General features: G+C 39.2%; 1 protein-coding gene across 1 annotated transcript in view; it reads left to right on the top strand.

The window, feature by feature from the left end:
* The window catches only part of AHNAK (AHNAK nucleoprotein), a 46,556-nt gene extending 27,419 nt beyond the window's left edge, over positions 1-19,137 (top strand). Inside the window, exon 5 of the mRNA XM_069965382.1 lies at positions 816-19,137. Coding sequence (XP_069821483.1) covers positions 816-18,257 — 17,442 coding nt within the window. The 3' untranslated portion in view covers positions 18,258-19,137. The remainder of the gene's footprint in view (positions 1-815) is intronic.
* Positions 19,138-20,346: the final 1,209 nt, after the last annotated feature.

Raw genomic sequence — 20,346 nt, 5'->3', positions numbered from 1 at the left:
ACAGTTTCACCATCTTGCCATGAAAATAAAAATCCATGAAAATAAAAATCAGGAGGAGATAAGTCTAATAATTTGTAGGTTAGGGAGGGAATTGGCAGCAGCCATCCCCTTTAATACACAGGCCAATTTTCAGTGTGCATGCCTTTAAAAAGTAGAGTGCCCACTGCTACTTCATTCACTAGGGTCCCAGCTGTCACCCCCCCCCCCAATGAGCTAGTCTAATCTTTAAATATTTGAGAGTCAGCTGTAATTCACAATTGAAAAAACTTCTAAAAAGACAACTAAATGGGACAAATGGTACCTTTCATATATCCAGCTGTGCTTCCAGAATGTAGACAAATGCTTTTAATCTCTGGTACAAAGAGTCAAGGGGGCTTTTTCAAGCTCCTGAATAGCTGCAAGCATTCTCTCTTTTTCTCCCTTCTTGACACCTGGAAGTTGTGTCCCAAGCAGGTTCAGGTATGTGACCAGGTAGTAAGGCAGTGCTACAGCCTGCTGCACTTCAGGAGCTCGGAAAAGCCTCTTTGACCTGTACTATAGAATAAAAGCTTTTCTACAATCTGGAAGCCCAGATGGATATTTGTAAGGTAACCTATGTCCTAATAGCAGTTTGGAATGTGAATGCAGCTGACAGATTTCCTTTAAACCTATAAAGGGTTTTAATTGAAGCTTCGAAACACAACAATATTTGGCCTGCTAAATTGTGCTTCTGATCTGTGCGTTTCTTATCAGTCTCCTTGGAATATTAGTTTTTACTTGCAGTTGTATTTCTTTTTCTAGTTATTACATGCTCTAACTATATATGTGTTTTACAGAGTGGAGATGATGAAGAGTACAGACGAATCTACACAAAAAAGATTAAGCCACGTCTGAAGTCTGATGAGACTCTAGAACCAGAGACCCAGACAAGGACCATCACCGTTACCAGGAAAGTCACTGCTTATACTGTGGATGTGACAGGATCAAAAGACTCAAAAGAGATTGATATAAGTAGTCCAGAATACAAAATCAAGATTCCTCGTCATGAAATAACTGAGATTTCAAAAACCAGTGTAGAAACAGAAGAAGGTAAAACCGTGATCAGAATACCTGGTATGGATGTGTCCGGGAAAAGCTTGCAGACCAGTGGTGAGTACAGTGTTTCCCTGCCAGGAGATTCTTACAATGTTCATACCACCACTATGAGATATAAAGGACAGAGCGGGTCGTTTGAATATCCTGAAGGTGAATATGATGTAAATTCTCAAATAGGCAGACAAGCCTCAGTAGGCATGCATATGCCTGATATAAGCGTTTCTGGACCAAAGTTCCAGAGTTATGAAAGGAAAGTTGATGTCAAGATGTCCAGATTTGGAGAACATGATGTTGGACTGAAGGTAAAAACACCTGATTATGATACTTCAGCAAGTCAGGGTACAACTTCACTTACTTCTACAATTGGCTTCCAATCATCCACTACAACAGTAAAAGGTTCCCAGTTGGATGCAAAGAAGCCCGAGGGTCTAAAAATTGAAAGCTCAACTTCAAGTGTTAAAATACCAGAAACCGATATAAACATTTCTTCAACACAGTCCCGGTTTATTAATGTGACTGGAGATATTCAAGGACCTAAATTAGACTTACACAGCCAGGATAAAAGTGGTAAATCAGTAGAAATAGTGCTCCCAGGTCAGGACATTACAATGCCAAAATTTGGATCTGCAGGATCAAAATTAGACAGCCAATTCAAGCTCACTCAGTCTAGTCAAGCTGGATTTGCAAGTGCTGGTGCCCATGTGGACATTACTCCTGGATTTGAAGGAAAAGTAAACCTAACAGGACCGACCGTGGATTTGAAAGGAACCAATACAGAGCTTGAAGGCTCTACAGGGAAGATAAATATGCCCTCATTTAAGATGCCAAAATTTGGTTTCTCAGAAACAAGTGAAAAGATTACTTTACCTGACTTAACCCACAAAGGAACAACTGTACCAGAGGGTAAAAGTGACACATGGGGTATTAATGTATCAAAAATTGGTATGCCTAGTGTAAGTATAGATACTGAAGGGTCTAGTAGGAGGGTGGAGACTGGGATTTCAGGTATTGAACTTGAACATGATTTAAAACTTGGTGGAAAGAGTGGAGATGTTAACATTGCATCTAAATGTGTAGAAATGAAAGGTTCTAGTGTTTCTATTGAGGGGCAACAGGGACATGCAGATGTAGAAGGAAGACTGAAAATGCCAAGGTTTAATACATTTGGTGTGTCAGAATTGAAACCAGAGGGTGGGATTCACTTAACACAAGCAGATTTTGTAAGTAAAGGTGGCATCCATGTGAAAGGTCCCAATGTTGACTTAAAAGCTCCAGTAAATGTTGAAGGAGTTAATTTCGCTAAGCCATCTGTAAATGTCTCTTTGCCAAAAATATCTGAGCCTGATATGGACCTTACTTTGAAAGGCCCTAAAGGAACAGATATTTCAAAGCCAAAAGTGGACATTACAGGTGACATAGATGCTAAAGGTTTTAAAGTTAAGGTGCCAAAATCTGAAATTGATATGAAAGCTCCTACAATAGGAGTTACAGAAAGTACATTTAATGTGCCCAAATTTAAAATGCCAAAGTTTGGAATTTCAGAATCAAATGTGGAAGTTCCACAAGTTGATGTAACAGTACCCAAAGCAGATGTAAGTACCATTAATGCAAACATTACTGTGCCTGAGGTTGATCTTAGCCTAAAAGGTCCTCAACTAGATAGAGAGTTGAAAGCTACCACGTTTGACATTAAAGGTCCAGAGGTCAAAATGCCTTCAGTAGGTCTTCCAACAATGTCCATTCCTGATGCTGATCTCAGTCTTAGAGGCCCCAAACTAGATGGTAGTTTGAAGGGCCCTAAAATTGATATAAAATCCTCCAAAATTGATATTGAAGCCTCAGACTTAGTTGGAAAGGTAAAGGACTCCAAAATCAAGGTTCCATCAGTTCAACTTCCAACAATGTCCATGCCTGATACTGATCTCAGTCTGAAAGGTCCTAAACTAGAAGTTGATTTACAAGGTTCCAGTCTCAATATGAAAGTGCCAGAAGCAAATGTTGAGGCTCCAAATATAGACCTAGAAATGCCAGATATCAGTCTTAAGGATGCAGAAGGGAAACTTAAAATGCCTAAGTTTAAAATGCCACAATTTGGCGTTTCTAAACCAATATTGGAAGGTCCAGATCTAAGCCCCCCAGCAGGAAATATTGCTCTATCAGGTCCAAAAGTAAATATTGATGTCCCAGAGAGTGTAGTGAGAGGCCCTAACTTTAACATGCAGACACCAGATATTAGTTTGCCATCGGTATCAGTGCCTGACATAGATCTGAATCTCAAAGGTCCTAAAGTAGGAGGTGGTTTTAAAGGTCCCACGGTTGACATAAAAAGTCCAGATCTTGATGTTGATCTAAACTTGAAAGGTCCAAAACTAGAGCGAGATTTGAAAGGTAAAATTAAGTGTCCAGATTTAGATGTTAAAGCTCCAGAAGTTGACTTAGAAGCACAAGATATAAGTCTAAAAGAGGCAGAAGGAAAGCTTAAGATGCCTAAATTTAAAATGCCTAAGTTTGGATTGTCTGGTTCCAAAGTTGAAGGTAATGTAAAAGGTCCAGAAATTGATATCGACACACCAGAAGTTGAACTTGGTGCTCCAAATGCAGATTTGGAGGGCAAGGGTAAAATAAAAGCACCTAAATTTCACATGCCAAAATTTGGCTTTTCTGGTTTTAAAGCAGAAGGTTCAGACCTTAAATTTCCTAAAAGTGACATTGAATTAAGTGGTCCTCAAGTAGATGCTGAAATTTCAGTACCAAAAATTGAAGGAGAGGTAAAAGGTCTAGATGCTAATGTTGACATACCAGAAATTGATATACAAGGACCCGAGGGAAAAATAAAAGGACCAAAATTTAAAATGCCATCAATGAATATTAATATGCCAAATGTTTCTATGCCTGATGTTGATTTGAATTTGAAAGGCCCTAAATGGAAAGGAGGTGCAGAAATTGCAGGCCCTAAATTAGAGGGTCCAGAATTAGATCTTAAAACTGATATTAAGGCACCAGAAGTAGACCTTGATGTAAACATTGATGGCAAAGTAAAAGGTTCAAAATTCAAAATGCCTTCAGTAAATGTTCCAAAAATGCAAATGCCAGATTTTGATATCAATGTGAAAGGTCCTAAACTTGAAGGAGATGTGAAAGGCCCCCAAGTTGACATTAAGGCCCCAGAGGTAGGCCTAGAAACTGAAGATGTAGACATGGATGGCAAAGTAAAAGGTCCCAAATTTAAGATGCCATCAATGCATCTTCCCAAAATGTCAATGCCAGATTTTGACATTAATATGAAAGGCCCAAAAGTTGAAGGAGAATTAGCGGGTCCTAAAGTTGACATAAAGACTCCAGAGGTCGATGTTGGAAGTTCTGGTTTAGAGTTTGAAGGTCCAGAAGGAAAACTGAAAATGCCCAAATTTAAAATGCCAAAGTTTGGTATTTCAGGACCAACTGTTGAAGGTCCTGAAGGGCAGATTAGTCTTCCAAAAGCTGAACTTGATCTGTCTGGGCCAAATGTAGAATTTGAAACACCTGAAGTTAAGGCGAAGGGTTCTAAATTTAAGATGCCCTCAATGAATTTTAATCTGCCAAAAATGTCTAAACCAGATGTTGATCTGAATATGAAGGGTTCTAAGATTGAAGGTGAGGTAAAAGGCCCTAATGTTGACATTACAACTTCTGGTGTTGATATTGAATCCCCTGACATTGATGGAAAAGTAAAAGGTCCAAAATTCAAGATGCCTTCAGTTAATTTTCCAAAAATGTCTATGCCTGATGTTGATATGAATGTTAAAGGCCCAAATTGGAAAGGAGGAGCAGATGTTTCCTTACCCAAAGCAGAAGGAGAAGTAAAGGGTTTTGATGTTGACTTAAAGGGTCCAACGCTAGATGTTGAAATGACAGGTGTTGATGTAGAAGGTTCAGACGGAAAAGTGAAAATGCCTAAATTTAAAATGCCAAAATTTGGCTTTTCAGGGCCTAGTGTTGAATCTACTGAACTGGATGTTAATGTTCCTAAAGCTGATCTTGATGTGTCTGGGCCAGAATTAGATGTTGCTGTCCCTGACGTTAAAGTAAAAGGCTCCAAGTTTAAAATGCCCTCAATGAATTTTAATCTCCCCAAAATATCTAAGCCTGATATTAGTATGAAAGGTCCCAAGATTGAAGGAGAAGTAAAGGTTCCTAAAGTTGACATAAAAGCACCAGAGGTAGAGATTGAAGCCCCAGATGTAGACATGGATCTCAAAGGTAAAGGTCCAAAATTCAAGATGCCTTCAGTAAATCTTCCAAAAATGTCCATGCCAGATTTTGATTTAAAAGGACCCAAAATAGAAGGAGATGTTAAAGGCCCCAAAGTTGACATTAAGGCCCCAGAGCTAGACATTGAAGGCCCAGATGTAGACATGGATCTCAAAGGTAAAGGTCCAAAATTCAAGATGCCTTCGGTAAATCTTCCAAAAATGTCCATGCCAGATTTTGATTTAAATTTAAAAGGACCCAAAATAGAAGGAGATGTTAAAGGCCCCCAAGTTAACATTAAGGCCCCAGAGCTAAACATTGAAGCTCCAGATGTAGACATGGATCTCAAAGGTAAAGGTCCAAAATTCAAGATGCCTTCGGTAAATCTTCCAAAAATGTCCATGCCAGATTTTGATTTAAATTTAAAAGGACCCAAAATAGAAGGAGATGTTAAAGGCCCCAAAGTTGACATTAATGCCCCAGAGCTAGACATTGAAGCCCCAGATGTAGACATGGATCTCAAAGGTAAAGGTCCAAAATTCAAGATGCCTTCGGTAAATCTTCCAAAAATGTCCATGCCAGATTTTGATTTAAATTTAAAAGGACCTAAAATAGAGGGAGATGTTAAAGGCCCCAAAGTTGACATTAAGGCCCCAAAGCTAGACATTGAAGCCCCAGATGTAGACATGGATCTCAAAGGTAAAGGTCCAAAATTCAAGATGCCTTCGGTAAATCTTCCAAAAATGTCCATGCCAGATTTTGATTTAAATTTAAAAGGACCCAAAATAGAGGGAGATGTTAAAGGCCCCAAAGTTGACATTAAGGCCCCAGAGCTAGACATTGAAGCCCCAGATGTAGACATGGATCTCAAAGGTAAAGGTCCAAAATTCAAGATGCCTTCGGTAAATCTTCCAAAAATGTCCATGCCAGATTTTGATTTAAATTTAAAAGGACCTAAAATAGAGGGAGATGTTAAAGGCCCCAAAGTTGACATTAAGGCCCCAAAGCTAGACATTGAAGCCCCAGATGTAGACATGGATCTCAAAGGTAAAGGTCCAAAATTCAAGATGCCTTCGGTAAATCTTCCAAAAATGTCCATGCCAGATTTTGATTTAAATTTAAAAGGACCTAAAATAGAGGGAGATGTTAAAGGCCCCAAAGTTGACATTAAGGCCCCAAAGCTAGACATTGAAGCCCCAGATGTAGACATGGATCTCAAAGGTAAAGGTCCAAAATTCAAGATGCCTTCGGTAAATCTTCCAAAAATGTCCATGCCAGATTTTGATTTAAATTTAAAAGGACCCAAAATAGAGGGAGATGTTAAAGGCCCCAAAGTTGACATTAAGGCCCCAGAGCTAGACATTGAAGCCCCAGATGTAGACATGGATCTCAAAGGTAAAGGTCCAAAATTCAAGATGCCTTCGGTAAATCTTCCAAAAATGTCCATGCCAGATTTTGATTTAAATTTAAAAGGACCCAAAATAGAGGGAGATGTTAAAGGCCCCAAAGTTGACATTAAGGCCTCAGAGCTAGACATTGAAGCCCCAGATGTAGACATGGATCTCAAAGGTAAAGGTCCAAAATTCAAGATGCCTTCGGTAAATCTTCCAAAAATGTCCATGCCAGATTTTGATTTAAATTTAAAAGGACCTAAAATAGAGGGAGATGTTAAAGGCCCCAAAGTTGACATTAAGGCCCCAGAGCTAGACATTGAAGCCCCAGATGTAGACATGGATCTCAAAGGTAAAGGTCCAAAATTCAAGATGCCTTCGGTAAATCTTCCAAAAATGTCCATGCCAGATTTTGATTTAAATTTAAAAGGACCTAAAATAGAGGGAGATGTTAAAGGCCCCAAAGTTGACATTAAGGCCCCAAAGCTAGACATTGAAGCCCCAGATGTAGACATGGATCTCAAAGGTAAAGGTCCAAAATTCAAGATGCCTTCGGTAAATCTTCCAAAAATGTCCATGCCAGATTTTGATTTAAATTTAAAAGGACCCAAAATAGAGGGAGACGTTAAAGGCCCCAAAGTTGACATTAAGGCCCCAAAGCTAGACATTGAAGCCCCAGATGTAGACATGGATCTCAAAGGTAAAGGTCCAAAATTCAAGATGCCTTCGGTAAATCTTCCAAAAATGTCCATGCCAGATTTTGATTTAAATTTAAAAGGACCCAAAATAGAGGGAGATGTTAAAGGCCCCAAAGTTGACATTGAGGCCCCAGAGCTAGACATTGAAGCCCCAGATGTAGACATGGATCTCAAAGGTAAAGGTTCAAAATTCAAGATGCCTTCGGTAAATCTTCCAAAAATGTCCATGCCAGATTTTGATTTAAATTTAAAAGGACCCAAAATAGAGGGAGATGTTAAAGGCCCCAAAGTTGACATTAAGGCCCCAGAGCTAGACATTGAAGCCCCAGATGTAGACATTGATTTGAAAGGTAAAGGTTCAAAATTCAAGATGCCTTCGGTAAATCTTCCAAAAATGTCCATGCCAGATTTTGATTTAAATTTAAAAGGACCCAAAATAGAAGGAGATGTTAAAGGCCCCAAAGTTGACATTAAGGCCCCAGGGCTAGACATTGAAGCCCCAGATGTAGACATGGATCTCAAAGGTAAAGGTTCAAAATTCAAGATGCCTTCGGTAAATCTTCCAAAAATGTCCATGCCAGATTTTGATTTAAATTTAAAAGGACCCAAAATAGAGGGAGATGTTAAAGGCCCCAAAGTTGACATTAAGGCCCCAGAGCTAGACATTGAAGCCCCAGATGTAGACATTGATTTAAAAGGTAAAGGTTCAAAATTCAAGATGCCTTCGGTAAATCTTCCAAAAATGTCCATGCCAGATTTTGATTTAAATTTAAAAGGACCCAAAATAGAAGGAGATGTTAAAGGCCCCAAAGTTGACATTAAGGCCCCAGGGCTAGACATTGAAGCCCCAGATGTAGACATGGATCTCAAAGGTAAAGGTCCAAAATTCAAGATGCCTTTGGTAAATCTTCCAAAAATGTCCATGCCTGATGTTGATCTCAATCTGAAAGGTCCTAAACTTGAAGGAGATTTGAAAGGTCCTAATGTTGATATAAAAGGTCCTAAGTTGGATGTTGAAGGTCCAGACATTGAGTTTAAACCACCAGATGTCAATTTGAAAGGTTCGGAAGGAAAATTTAAAATGCCCAAGTTTAAAATGCCTAAATTTGGAATGTCCGGGCCAAAAGTAGAAGGACCAGATATAGATATTAGCTTACCCAAAGGAGAAGTCGATTTATCTGGTCCAAATGTAGATCTTCAAGCCCCAGAGGTAGATGTTGAAGCCCGAGATGTAGACATTGATGGAAAAGTAAAAGGTCCAAAATTCAAAATGCCATCAATGCATCTTCCAAAAATGTCAATGCCTGATGTTGACTTAAACTTAAAAGGTCCAAATTGGAAAGGAAAAGCGGATTATACATTACCCACGGTAGAAGGAGAGTTAAAAGGTCCAGAGTTGGATATAGGAATGCCGGATGTTGATGTTGAAAGTCCAGAAGGAAAATTAAAAATGCCCAAGTTTAAAATGCCAAAGTTTGGCTTTTCTGGTCCAAGTGTTGAAGGTACTGGGGATATTAATCTGCCAAAAGCTGACCTTGATGTATCTGGACCAGATATAGAGGTTGATAGTAAGGTGAAAGGTGGAAAGTTTAAGATGCCATCAATGAATATTAATTTACCTAAAATGTCAATGCCAGATGTTGATCTGAATATAAAAGGCCCTAAGTTGAAGAGTGGGGAAGCAGATATTTCTAGTCCAAACTTGGATTTAGACCTAAAAGGGCCATCTCTTGATGTAAAAGCTCCAGATGTAGACATTGAAGGCCCTGAGGGCAAACTTAAAGGTCCTAAAATTAAGATGCCTTCATTGGATATTAACATGCCAAAAATGTCTATGCCTGATATTGATCTTAATTTGAAAGGACCAAAATTAAAAGCAGGTGCTGATATTGAAGGGGGAATTGGTGATATTAAACTCCCTAAACTTGAGGGAGATTTGAAAGGTGCAGATTTTGAACTTGAAGTGCCCAGTGGTAGTCTAGAAGGACCTGAGGGGAAGTTGAAAATGCCAAAATTTAAAATGCCTAAGTTTGGCTTTTCAGGCACCTCTGCAGAGATGCCTGAGGTAGATCTTAATGTAAAAGGACCCAAAGTAAAAGGAGGAATAGATGGCCCTGACGCAAAGTTTGAAGCCGATATAAAAGATCCAAAGATTGAAATTAAAGGTCCTGAGTTGGAGGTTCCAAACCCTTCTTTATCTGTTGAGTTACCAGAAGGTAAAGTTAAAGGCTCAAAATTCAAGCTACCATCATGGGGGTTTTCAAAACCAAGTGTATCTATGCCTGATCTAGATCTTAATCTAAAAGGGCCAAAAGTTAAGGGTGACCTAGATGTTGCAGCAAAGGGAGGAAGTCTTAAAGGATCAGAAATTGCATTGCCTGATGTAGATATTGATGTACCTGAGGCAAAGGTTAAAAAATCTAAATTCAGACTTCCAAAATTTAATTTTTCAGGGAGTAAGTCAGCCAGTGTTGACATTAAGGTTCCAAAAACTGACATTGATGTTAGCGGACCTGATGTAGAAACCCCTAATTTGGAAGCAAAGGGTAAATCTCCAAAATTTAAAATGCCATCATTAAATATAACAAGCCCTAAAGTTTCATTACCAGATGTAGAATTAAATATGAAAAGCCCTAAATTTGAGGGGGATTTGAAAGGACCTAAAATTGACATCAACAGCCCCAATGTTGAGGCGGATATAGATATTGAAGGAAAAGTTAAAGGTCCCAAATTTAAGATGCCATCAATGCATCTTCCAAAAATGTCCATGCCTGATGTCGATCTCAATCTGAAAGGTCCTAAACTTGAAGGTGATTTGAAAGGTCCCAATGTTGATATAAAGGGTCCAAAGTTGGACATTGAAGGTCCAGACCTTGAATTTGAATCACCAGATGTCAATTTGAAAGGCTCGGAAGGAAAATTCAAAATGCCAAAATTTAAAATGCCTAAATTTGGTATGTCTGGGCCAAAGGTAGAAGGTCCTGAAATCGATGTTAGCTTACCCAAAGGAGAAGTTGATCTATCTGGTCCAAATGTAGATATTCAGGCCCCTGAAATCGATATTGAGGGCCCAGAAGGAAAGCTGAAAGGTCCGAACTTTAAAATGCCTTCAATGAATATCAATTTACCAAAAGTTTCCATGCCAGATTTTGACTTAAATCTGAAAAGTCCAAAAGTTGAGGGAGATATGAAAGGCCCCAAAGTTGATATCAAGGGCCCAGAGATTGACCTTGATGCTCCTGAAATGGATATTGATGGAAAAGTTAAAGGCCCCAAATTTAAGATGCCATCCATGCACCTGCCTAAAATGTCCATGCCTGATGTTGATCTCAATCTGAAAGGTCCTAAATTTGAGGGAGATTTGAAAGGTCCCAAAGTTGATATTAAGGGCCCAGAGGTTGACCTTGTTGCTCCTGAAATGGAAATTGATGGAAAAGGTAAAGGCCCCAAATTTAAGATGCCATCAATGCATCTTCCAAAAATGTCCATGCCTGATGTCGATCTCAATCTGAAAGGTCCTAAACTTGAAGGAGATTTGAAAGGTCCCAATGTTGATATAAAGGGTCCAAAGTTGGACATTGAAGGTCCAGACCTTGAATATGAAACAACAGATGTCAATTTGAAAGGCTCGGAAGGAAAATTCAAAATGCCCAAATTTAAAATGCCTAAATTTAGTATGTCTGGGCCAAAGGTAGAAGGACCAGATATAGATGTTAGCTTGCCCAAAGGAGAAGTTGATCTATCTGGTCCAAATGTAGATATTCAGGCCCCTGAAATTGATATTGAGGGCCCAGAAGGAAAGCTGAAAGGTCCAAATTTTAAGATGCCTTCAATGAATATCAATTTACCAAAAGTTTCCATGCCAGATTTTGACTTAAATCTGAAAGGTCCTAAAGTTGAGGGAGATATGAAAGGCCCCAAAGTTGATATCAAGGGCCCAGAGATTGACCTTGATGCTCCTGAAATGGATATTGATGGAAAAGTTAAAGGCCCCAAATTTAAGATGCCATCAATGCACCTGCCTAAAATGTCCATGCCTGATGTTGATCTCAATCTGAAAGGTCCTAAATTTGAGGGAGATTTGAAAGGCCCAAAAGTTGATATCAAGGGCCCAGAAGTTGACCTTGATGCTCCTGAAATGGAAATTGATGGAAAAGGTAAAGGCCCCAAATTTAAGATGCCATCAATGCATCTTCCAAAAATGTCCATGCCTGATGTCGATCTCAATCTGAAAGGTCCTAAATTTGAGGGAGATTTGAAAGGCCCCAAAGTTGATATCAAGGGCCCAGAGATTGACCTTGATGCTCCTGAAATGGATATTGATGGAAAAGTTAAAGGCCCCAAATTTAAGATGCCATCAATGCACCTGCCTAAAATGTCCATGCCTGATGTTGATCTCAATCTGAAAGGTCCTAAATTTGAGGGAGATTTGAAAGGCCCCAATGTTGATATTAAGGGCCCAGAGATTGGCCTTGATGCTCCTGAAATGGATATTGATGGAAAAATTAAAGGCCCCAAATTTAAGATGCCATCAATGCACCTGCCTAAAATGTCCATGCCTGATGTTGATCTCAATCTGAAAGGTCCTAAATTTGAGGGAGATTTGAAAGGCCCCAATGTTGATATTAAGGGTCCAAAGTTGGACATTGAAGGTCCTGACCTTGAATTTGAATCACCAGATGTCAATTTGAAAGGCTCGGAAGGAAAATTCAAAATGCCCAAATTTAAAATGCCTAAATTTGGTATGTCTGGGCCAAAGGTAGAAGGTCCCGAAATCGATGTTAGCTTACCCAAAGGAGAAGTTGATCTATGTGGTCCAAATGTAGATATTCAGGCCCCTGAAATCGATATTGAGGGCCCAGAAGGAAAGCTGAAAGGTCCGAATTTCAAGATGCCTTCAATGAATATTAATTTACCAAAAGTTTCCATGCCAGATTTTGACTTAAATCTGAAAGGTCCTAAAGTTGAGGGAGATATGAAAGGACCCAAAGTTGATATCAAGGGCCCAGAGATTGGCCTTGATGCTCCTGAAATGGATATTGATGGAAAAATTAAAGGCCCCAAATTTAAGATGCCATCAATGCACCTGCCTAAAATGTCAATGCCTGATGTTGATCTCAATCTCAAAGGTCCTAAATTTGAGGGAGATTTAAAAGGCCCCAAAGTTGATATTAAGGGCCCAGAGGTTGACCTTGATGCTCCTGAAATAGATATTGACGGAAGTGTCAAAGGCCCCAAATTTAAGATGCCATCAATGAATCTTCCAAAAATGTCCATGCCTGATGTAGATCTCAATCTGAAAGGTCCTAAACTTGAAGGAGATTTGAAAGGTCCGAATGTTGATATAAAGGGTCCAAAGTTGGATATTGAAGGTCCAGACCTTGAATTTGAAACACCAGATGCCAATTTGAAAGGTTCAGAAGGAAAATTCAAAATGCCAAAATTTAAAATGCCTAAATTTGGTATGTCTGGGCCAAAGGTAGAAGGTCCCGAAATCGATGTTAGCTTACCCAAAGGAGAAGTTGATCTATCTGGTCCAAATGTAGATATTCAGGCCCCTGAAATCGATATTGAGGGTCCAGAAGGGAAACTGAAAGGTCCGAATTTTAAGATGCCTTCAATGAATATTAATTTACCAAAAGTTTCCATGCCAGATTTTGACTTAAATCTAAAAGGTCCTAAAGTTGAGGGAGATATGAAAGGACCCAAAGTTGACATCAAGGGCCCAGAGATTGGCCTTGATGCTCCTGAAATGGATATTGATGGAAAAATTAAAGGCCCCAAATTTAAGATGCCATCAATGCACCTGCCTAAAATGTCCATGCCTGATGTTGATCTCAATCTGAAAGGTCCTAAATTTGAGGGAGATTTGAAAGGCCCTAAAGTTGATATTAAGGGCCCAGAGGTTTACCTTGATGCTCCTGAAATGGAAATTGATGGAAAAGGTAAAGGCCCCAAATTTAAGATGCCATCAATGCATCTTCCAAAAATGTCCATGCCTGATGTTGATCTCAATCTGAAAGGTCCTAAACTTGAAGGAGATTTGAAAGGTCCCAATGTTGATATTAAGGGTCCGAAGTTGGACATTGAAGGTCCAGACCTTGAATTTGAAACGCCAGATGCCAATTTGAAAGGTTCAGAAGGAAAATTCAAAATGCCAAAATTTAAAATGCCTAAATTTGGTATGTCTGGGCCAAAGGTAGAAGGTCCCGAAATCGATGTTAGCTTACCCAAAGGAGAAGTTGATCTATCTTGTCCAAATGTAGATATTCAGGCCCCTGAAATCGATATTGAGGGTCCAGAAGGGAAACTGAAAGGTCCGAATTTTAAGATGCTTTCAATGAATATTAATTTACCAAAAGTTTCCATGCCAGATTTTGACTTAAATCTAAAAGGTCCTAAAGTTGAGGGAGATATGAAAGGACCCAAAGTTGACATCAAGGGCCCAGAGATTGGCCTTGATGCTCCTGAAATGGATATTGATGGAAAAATTAAAGGCCCCAAATTTAAGATGCCATCAATGCACCTGCCTAAAATGTCCATGCCTGATGTTGATCTCAATCTGAAAGGTCCTAAATTTGAGGGAGATTTGAAAGGCCCTAAAGTTGATATTAAGGGCCCAGAGGTTTACCTTGATGCTCCTGAAATGGAAATTGATGGAAAAGGTAAAGGCCCCAAATTTAAGATGCCATCAATGCATCTTCCAAAAATGTCCATGCCTGATGTTGATCTCAATCTGAAAGGTCCTAAACTTGAAGGAGATTTGAAAGGTCCCAATGTTGATATTAAGGGTCCGAAGTTGGACATTGAAGGTCCAGACCTTGAATTTGAAACGCCAGATGCCAATTTGAAAGGTTCAGAAGGAAAATTCAAAATGCCAAAATTTAAAATGCCTAAATTTGGTATGTCTGGGCCAAAGGTAGAAGGTCCCGAAATCGATGTTAGCTTACCCAAAGGAGAAGTTCATCTATCTGGTCCAAATGTAGATATTGAGGCCCCTGAAATCGATATTGAGGGTCCAGAAGGAAAGCTGAAAGGTCCGAATTTTAAGATGCCTTCAATGAATATTAATTTACCAAAAGTTTCCATGCCAGATTTTGACTTAAATCTGAAAGGTCCTAAAGTTGAGGGAGATATGAAAGGACCCAAAGTTGATATCAAGGGCCCAGAGATTGGCCTTGATGCTCCTGAAATGGATATTGATGGAAAAATTAAAGGCCCCAAATTTAAGATGCCATCAATGCACCTGCCTAAAATGTCCATGCCTGATGTTGATCTCAATATGAAAGGTCCTAAATTTGAGGGAGATTTGAAAGGCCCCAAAGTTGATATCAAGGGCCCAGAGGTTGACCTTGATGCTCCTGAATTAGAAATTGATGGAAAAGGCCCCAAGTTTAAGATGCCATCGATGCACTTGCCAAAAATGTCAATGCCTGATGTAGATCTCGATCTGAAACGCCCTAAACTTGAAGGAGATTTGAAAGGTCCCAATGTTGATTTGAAAGGTCCAAAGATGAACGTTGAAGGACCAGACCTTGAATTTGAAACACCAGATGTCAATTTGAAAGGTTCGGAAGGCAAATTCAAAATGCCCAAATTTAAAATGCCTAAATTTGGTATGTCTGGGCCAAAGGTAGAAGGCCCCGATATAGATGTTAGCTTACCCAAAGGAGAAGTAGATATATCTGGTCCAAATGTAGATATTCAGGCACCAGAGATTGACATTGAAGGACCAGAAGGGAAGTTGAAAGGACCCCATTTTAAAATGCCATCTATGAATTTACCAAAGGTTTCCATGCCAAGTTTTGACTTAAATCTGAAAGGTCCAAACGTTGAGGGAGATTTGAAAGGCCCCAAAGTTGATATCAAGGTTCCAGAGGTTGAGCTTGATGCTCCTGAAATGGATATTGATGGAAATGTCAAAGGCCCCAAATTTAAGATGCCATCAATGCACCTGCCAAAAATGTCCATGCCTGATGTCGATCTCAATCTGAAAGGCCCTAAACTTGAAGGAGATTTGAGGGGTCCTAATGTTGATATGAAAGGTCCAAAGTTGGACATTGAAGGTCCAGACCTTGAATTTGAAACAACAGATGTCAATTTGAAAGGTTCGGAAGGAAAATTCAAAATGCCCAAATTTAAAATGCCTAAATTTGGTATGTCTGGGCCAAAGGTAGAAGGACCAGATATAGATGTTAGCTTACCCAAAGGAGAAGTTGATCTTTCTGGTCCAAATGTAGATATTCAGGCCCCTGAAATCGATATTGAGGGTCCAGAAGGGAAGCTAAAAGGTCCGAATTTTAAGATGCCCTCAATGAATATCAATTTGCCAAAAGTATCCATGCCAGATTTTGACTTAAATCTCAAGGGTCCGAAGGTGGAAGGAGATATGAAAGCCCCTAAAGTTGATATTAAGGGCCCGAAGGTTGATATTGCCACACCAGATTTAGAAGTTGATGGAAAGATTAAAGGATCTAAATTTAAGATGCCTTCACTAAATCTACCAGATGTATCCATGCCAGAAATAAGTTTGAAAGGTCCCAAAATTAAAGGGGATACAGATTTTTCTGGTCCAAAGCTAGAAGGAGATATAAATGTAAAGACTCCAAATTTAAAAGGCGATCTTGATGTTACTGGACCAAAATTAGAAGGTGAGCTAAAAAGCCCTGAAATTGATGTAGATCTTGACCTCCCTGAGGGTAATTTGAAATTACCAAAAGTAAAGAAACCAAAGTTCGGTTTTGGCATTAAGTCTCCTAAAGCAGAAGTCAAAGCCCCTTCTGTAGATGTTGCTGTTCCAGAAGTAGATTTTGATTCTGAAATGCCTGAAGTCAGCGTCAGTGGTAAGGGGAAAAAGGGAAAATTTAAAATGCCAAAAATTCACATGAGTGGCCCAAAAATAAAAGGCAAAAAAGGTGGTTTTGATGTAAATGCACCTGATATAGATAATGATATAAATCTTAATGCACCTGATGTGGATTTAAATGTGTCAGGTGGAGATGCAGGAGTTGCCTTAAAAGCACCTAAAACCCGAAAACCATTATTTGGAAAAATTTATTTTCCTGATGTGGAGTTTGATATTAAGTCTCCAAAATCTAAGGGAGATGGTTCTCTTCAAAGCCCTAAAGCAGACATAAAAAGTCCTGATTTAGATATTAGCGGTGGAGTAAAAATGCCAGAGTCCAATTTATCATCTTCAGGACTTAGCATTGAAGGTCCTGATGTAAAAATGAAAAAATCCAAATTTAAACTACCAGGATTCAGTATGTCAGGTCCTAAGGTAGAAGTTCCAGAGGCAGATCTTTCCCTTTCTAAAGGAAATGTTGAGCTATCTGGCCCAAAAATTGATATGGCAGCCCCTAACCTAGATGTCAAACCTGGTACAATTAATATTAACAGTCAGTTACCAAATCTTTCTGTTGACACCTCTGCACCCAAAATTTCCGTTCCGGATATTGGGGTGAATTTGCAAGGACCAAAAATTAAAGCTGATAATGTAGGCTCTATAAATGTTGATGTAAACGCTCCCAACATAGACATTTCTGGGTCAAGTGGTATTTCAGGCCGCCTTACAGGTGGTTCTGATGTAAATTTTGATTCAAAATTCAAAACTCCAAAGCTAGATGCCAGCCTCCAAGGCCCTTCCTTTACGGCACCTGCAGCTGACATCACTTTGCCAAAGGTATCTGGGTCAGACATTGGGATGAGTTTTAAAGGACCAAAGATTGAAGGAGATTTTGGAAGTTCTGGTGGAGTTGATTTGTCAGGTATTAATGTCAAAGGATTTGGCACTCAGGTAGGACTGTCTGGTTCACAATTGCAAGGCCCTGAAGTTAAGTTACCTAGAGGGGAATTTTCTCTAACTAGACCAGAAGCTGAAATCTCTGGTAATGCTGGAGTTTCAGACTTGCATATAAAAGGACCTTCATTACAGACGTCATCAGGAAGTAAATTTTCTGCTCCAGGAATTAATGTTGGTGGACAAGGTGTAGATCTGAAAGGTGATTTTTCAAGTGGTGCAAGATACCTACAAGGGCCAGATGGTTTAAGAATAGAAGGGCCAAAAGTAGAAGGTGATCTGTCTGGTCCTAAAATTGAAGGAGGATTGAATGTGAAACCTGTAGATATAAATCTAGAAAGTTCTGCTGGTAAAATTACCTTTCCCAGGCTTATGATGCCTAAATTTACATCTTCTGGACCTGAGCTGTCAGGAAGAGAGGTGGGGGTTGATGTAGACTTTCCCTCTGCACAAGTACAGCTTGCAAAGTCTGGTCAGGCAGGTGTGGATTTAGAAGAAAGTGACATAAAAATTAAAAAGTCTAAAATAAAAATGCCAAAGTTAAACTTTAAATCCAAAGGAAAAGCTGATGTTAGTCTCCCAGATGTCTCAGTGTCTGGTTCAAAAAGTAACTCTCAAAATTTAAAGGCCAGTTTAGGTTCTGCTGAAGAACTGGAGTGTGGGACTGGGGGTTTTGAGGCAGAGAAGCCAGCAAAATATGAGTTTTCCTTGTTTACTAGCAAAAAGACAAGACATAGATCTTCCTCATTAAGTGAGGACAAGGATGAGTCAACACACTCCTCACCAAGTGGCACATTAGAAGCAGAAGGTTCATTGTCTGCAGAGGGGGGTAAAAAGAAGGGAAAACATTCGAAGATCAAATTTGGCACATTTGGTGGCTTGGGATCTAAATCAAAGGGTTCTTATGAGGTCACATTGAGTGATGACGAAAACGTCCAAGGAAGTGGAGCTTCTCTCTCTTCCCGTAAGTCCAGAGTGTCTTCATCCTCAAGCAACGATAGTGCAACAAAAGCAGGAGTCCGTCTTCCAAAAGTGGAACTTACTGTTGCTAAAAAGAAAGAATGAAACTCCTCTTCAGACCTAGCATGTATATAAATATATATATCTGTGTGTTTGTACATACATTTTGCAGCCTTTATATAATAATTCTTTAAGTGAACAGTAGAGATAAAAGTGATAAAGTAAAAACAGACAAATGTTTCAGTTGTCTATTAAATTCCATGCACACATTAACCCCTTCACTACTTAAATTTTTATACATGTAAACATGACTGGCAGTGAACGGTTTAATAGTCTGTTGGAGTATAAGAATTTGTACATGGAAATATATTTTTCCATATTATTTTTTTAACTTGCTTTTACAGTCTCTGTTTTCTTTTGTGGGGCTTTACAGATAGATGCAAACAAATTTATTAAGAATAATACACTGTAAATTGCATTGAGCCAGGTGGACAGCTGAAATTCAGGGAATTCCTGGAAATAATATAGTCAATAACCGAAGATAGACGTAAACCTTTAAAAATTGTACAATTTATGGTTTTAAAAGAGCTTACACAAAAGTCTAAAAATGTCTCTTATTTATAAATCTGGCATTTGTTCAAATAGTGAAAATAATTGAGTGAAATGTAAATTATTTAAAATCAAGCCTAAATGTCTTAATTATCATCAATTGTTTCTTTTTTTTTAAAGAGTTTTATCCCTGTCTTAAGCAGTCACTGGTTCAATGCTTTTTTTTTTCATCTGTACTATAAGAATTTCTTCTTCTATTGTCATACCTAAACTGCCGCTTATATTTTGTTGGACATAAACAAGATTTTCTTTCATTTTTAGTAAATATATGATTTTAAATAAACAGTTTTAACTTCAGAAATCTGTAAGCACTTCATTAAGAAATGTGTTACGGTGGATTGTTTAAGTCAAAATAAAGCTTCTAACCTTTATAAAAAAAAAATCTTGTGTCCGTGTTATGTTGCAGCACCCTTATGCACTGTGTAATGAAGGATATCAGAGAGTACAACACCTGTGATGGTGGAGATAGACGGAGGCCGCAGCAGCTGGTCCAGGGAGTCAATCCAGGATTCTAAGCCACGGAACTGAGGACGTGCATATGCAGGAGATTGTCAAGACCTCGGAGCTTACAGAGGATGACGCGGAAAGGACCAATATGGGTGCTGATCTACCGTCACCACTGCTGACCCATGCCGTTAAGCGTCAATATCGGCCCTTTCCGCACCGTCCTTGGTAAGCTCCAAGGTCTTCACACTCTCCTACATATGGCTTTGTGTGAGGGACCTATAGGCCCCCAGGTAGATCTGCTTGAGAGAGGAGTATACAGCTATGAGGAAGGTGGTGTTTAAGAATCAATATAACTTTCTGTCTTGTCTCCCCCCTCCTCTATTTCACACAATACGATCTGAAGAAAGGTTTCCATCTCCGATATTGCTGTCTTCATCCAGAGTTACACATCTGTCCTCTCTTATAGAGGTTAAGGAGCATAGCAAGTTAATGGTGGTGAGCTCCCTGCTGCACATGTTTTTATCTTCTAAAGTATGAGAGAAGAAATTACATGTCATATAGTAATGAGGCATTGGGGCACAGAGATAAAACTTTAAAATGAAACAGGTATATGATTTTAGCAGGACTGCATCTGAGATAAAAACCTAGTGTCATTTATAGGCATATTGCCAGCAAATTTGGGACTCTTGGCAATTATAGCTATGCAATATCTTTTCCTTTTTTATAATAATGGTCATTATAAGCTCAATATGAGGTTGTTGCCTTTGCAAAACCTCATATTTCTAGACTAGAATGCAACTTACAGTACTACAATCCCTTATACCTCTGTAGTGCTGCCACCATTTCTAATTGTTGTCTCAAATGTATGCATACTGCTCCAGAGATAAAATATAGACCTCATAGAAGCTACTAAACTGACATATGGTATTAGAATGGCAGCTACTAAGGATTAGCGAATTTGCAGTATTAACAAAGCACTTCACTAGGCTCAGACATCAGCTTGTAAGTCATCTGCCTTTAAACTTTGTGCCGTTCCTCTCCGGGTGCCTGGAAAAGCTGTATCCATCTTCTCCACTCACCTGGAGCAGAGCGGCATGGAGATTAATGGCAGCCGGCTGAGGAGCTTCACTTCGGTAGT

The sequence above is a fragment of the Dendropsophus ebraccatus genome, chromosome 4, assembly GCF_027789765.1.
Source record: "Dendropsophus ebraccatus isolate aDenEbr1 chromosome 4, aDenEbr1.pat, whole genome shotgun sequence".
NCBI classification, from domain to species: Eukaryota; Metazoa; Chordata; class Amphibia; order Anura; family Hylidae; genus Dendropsophus; species Dendropsophus ebraccatus.
Note: the sequence above shows the minus strand (reverse complement) of the source record. Positions and strands in the feature narration are given on the sequence as shown.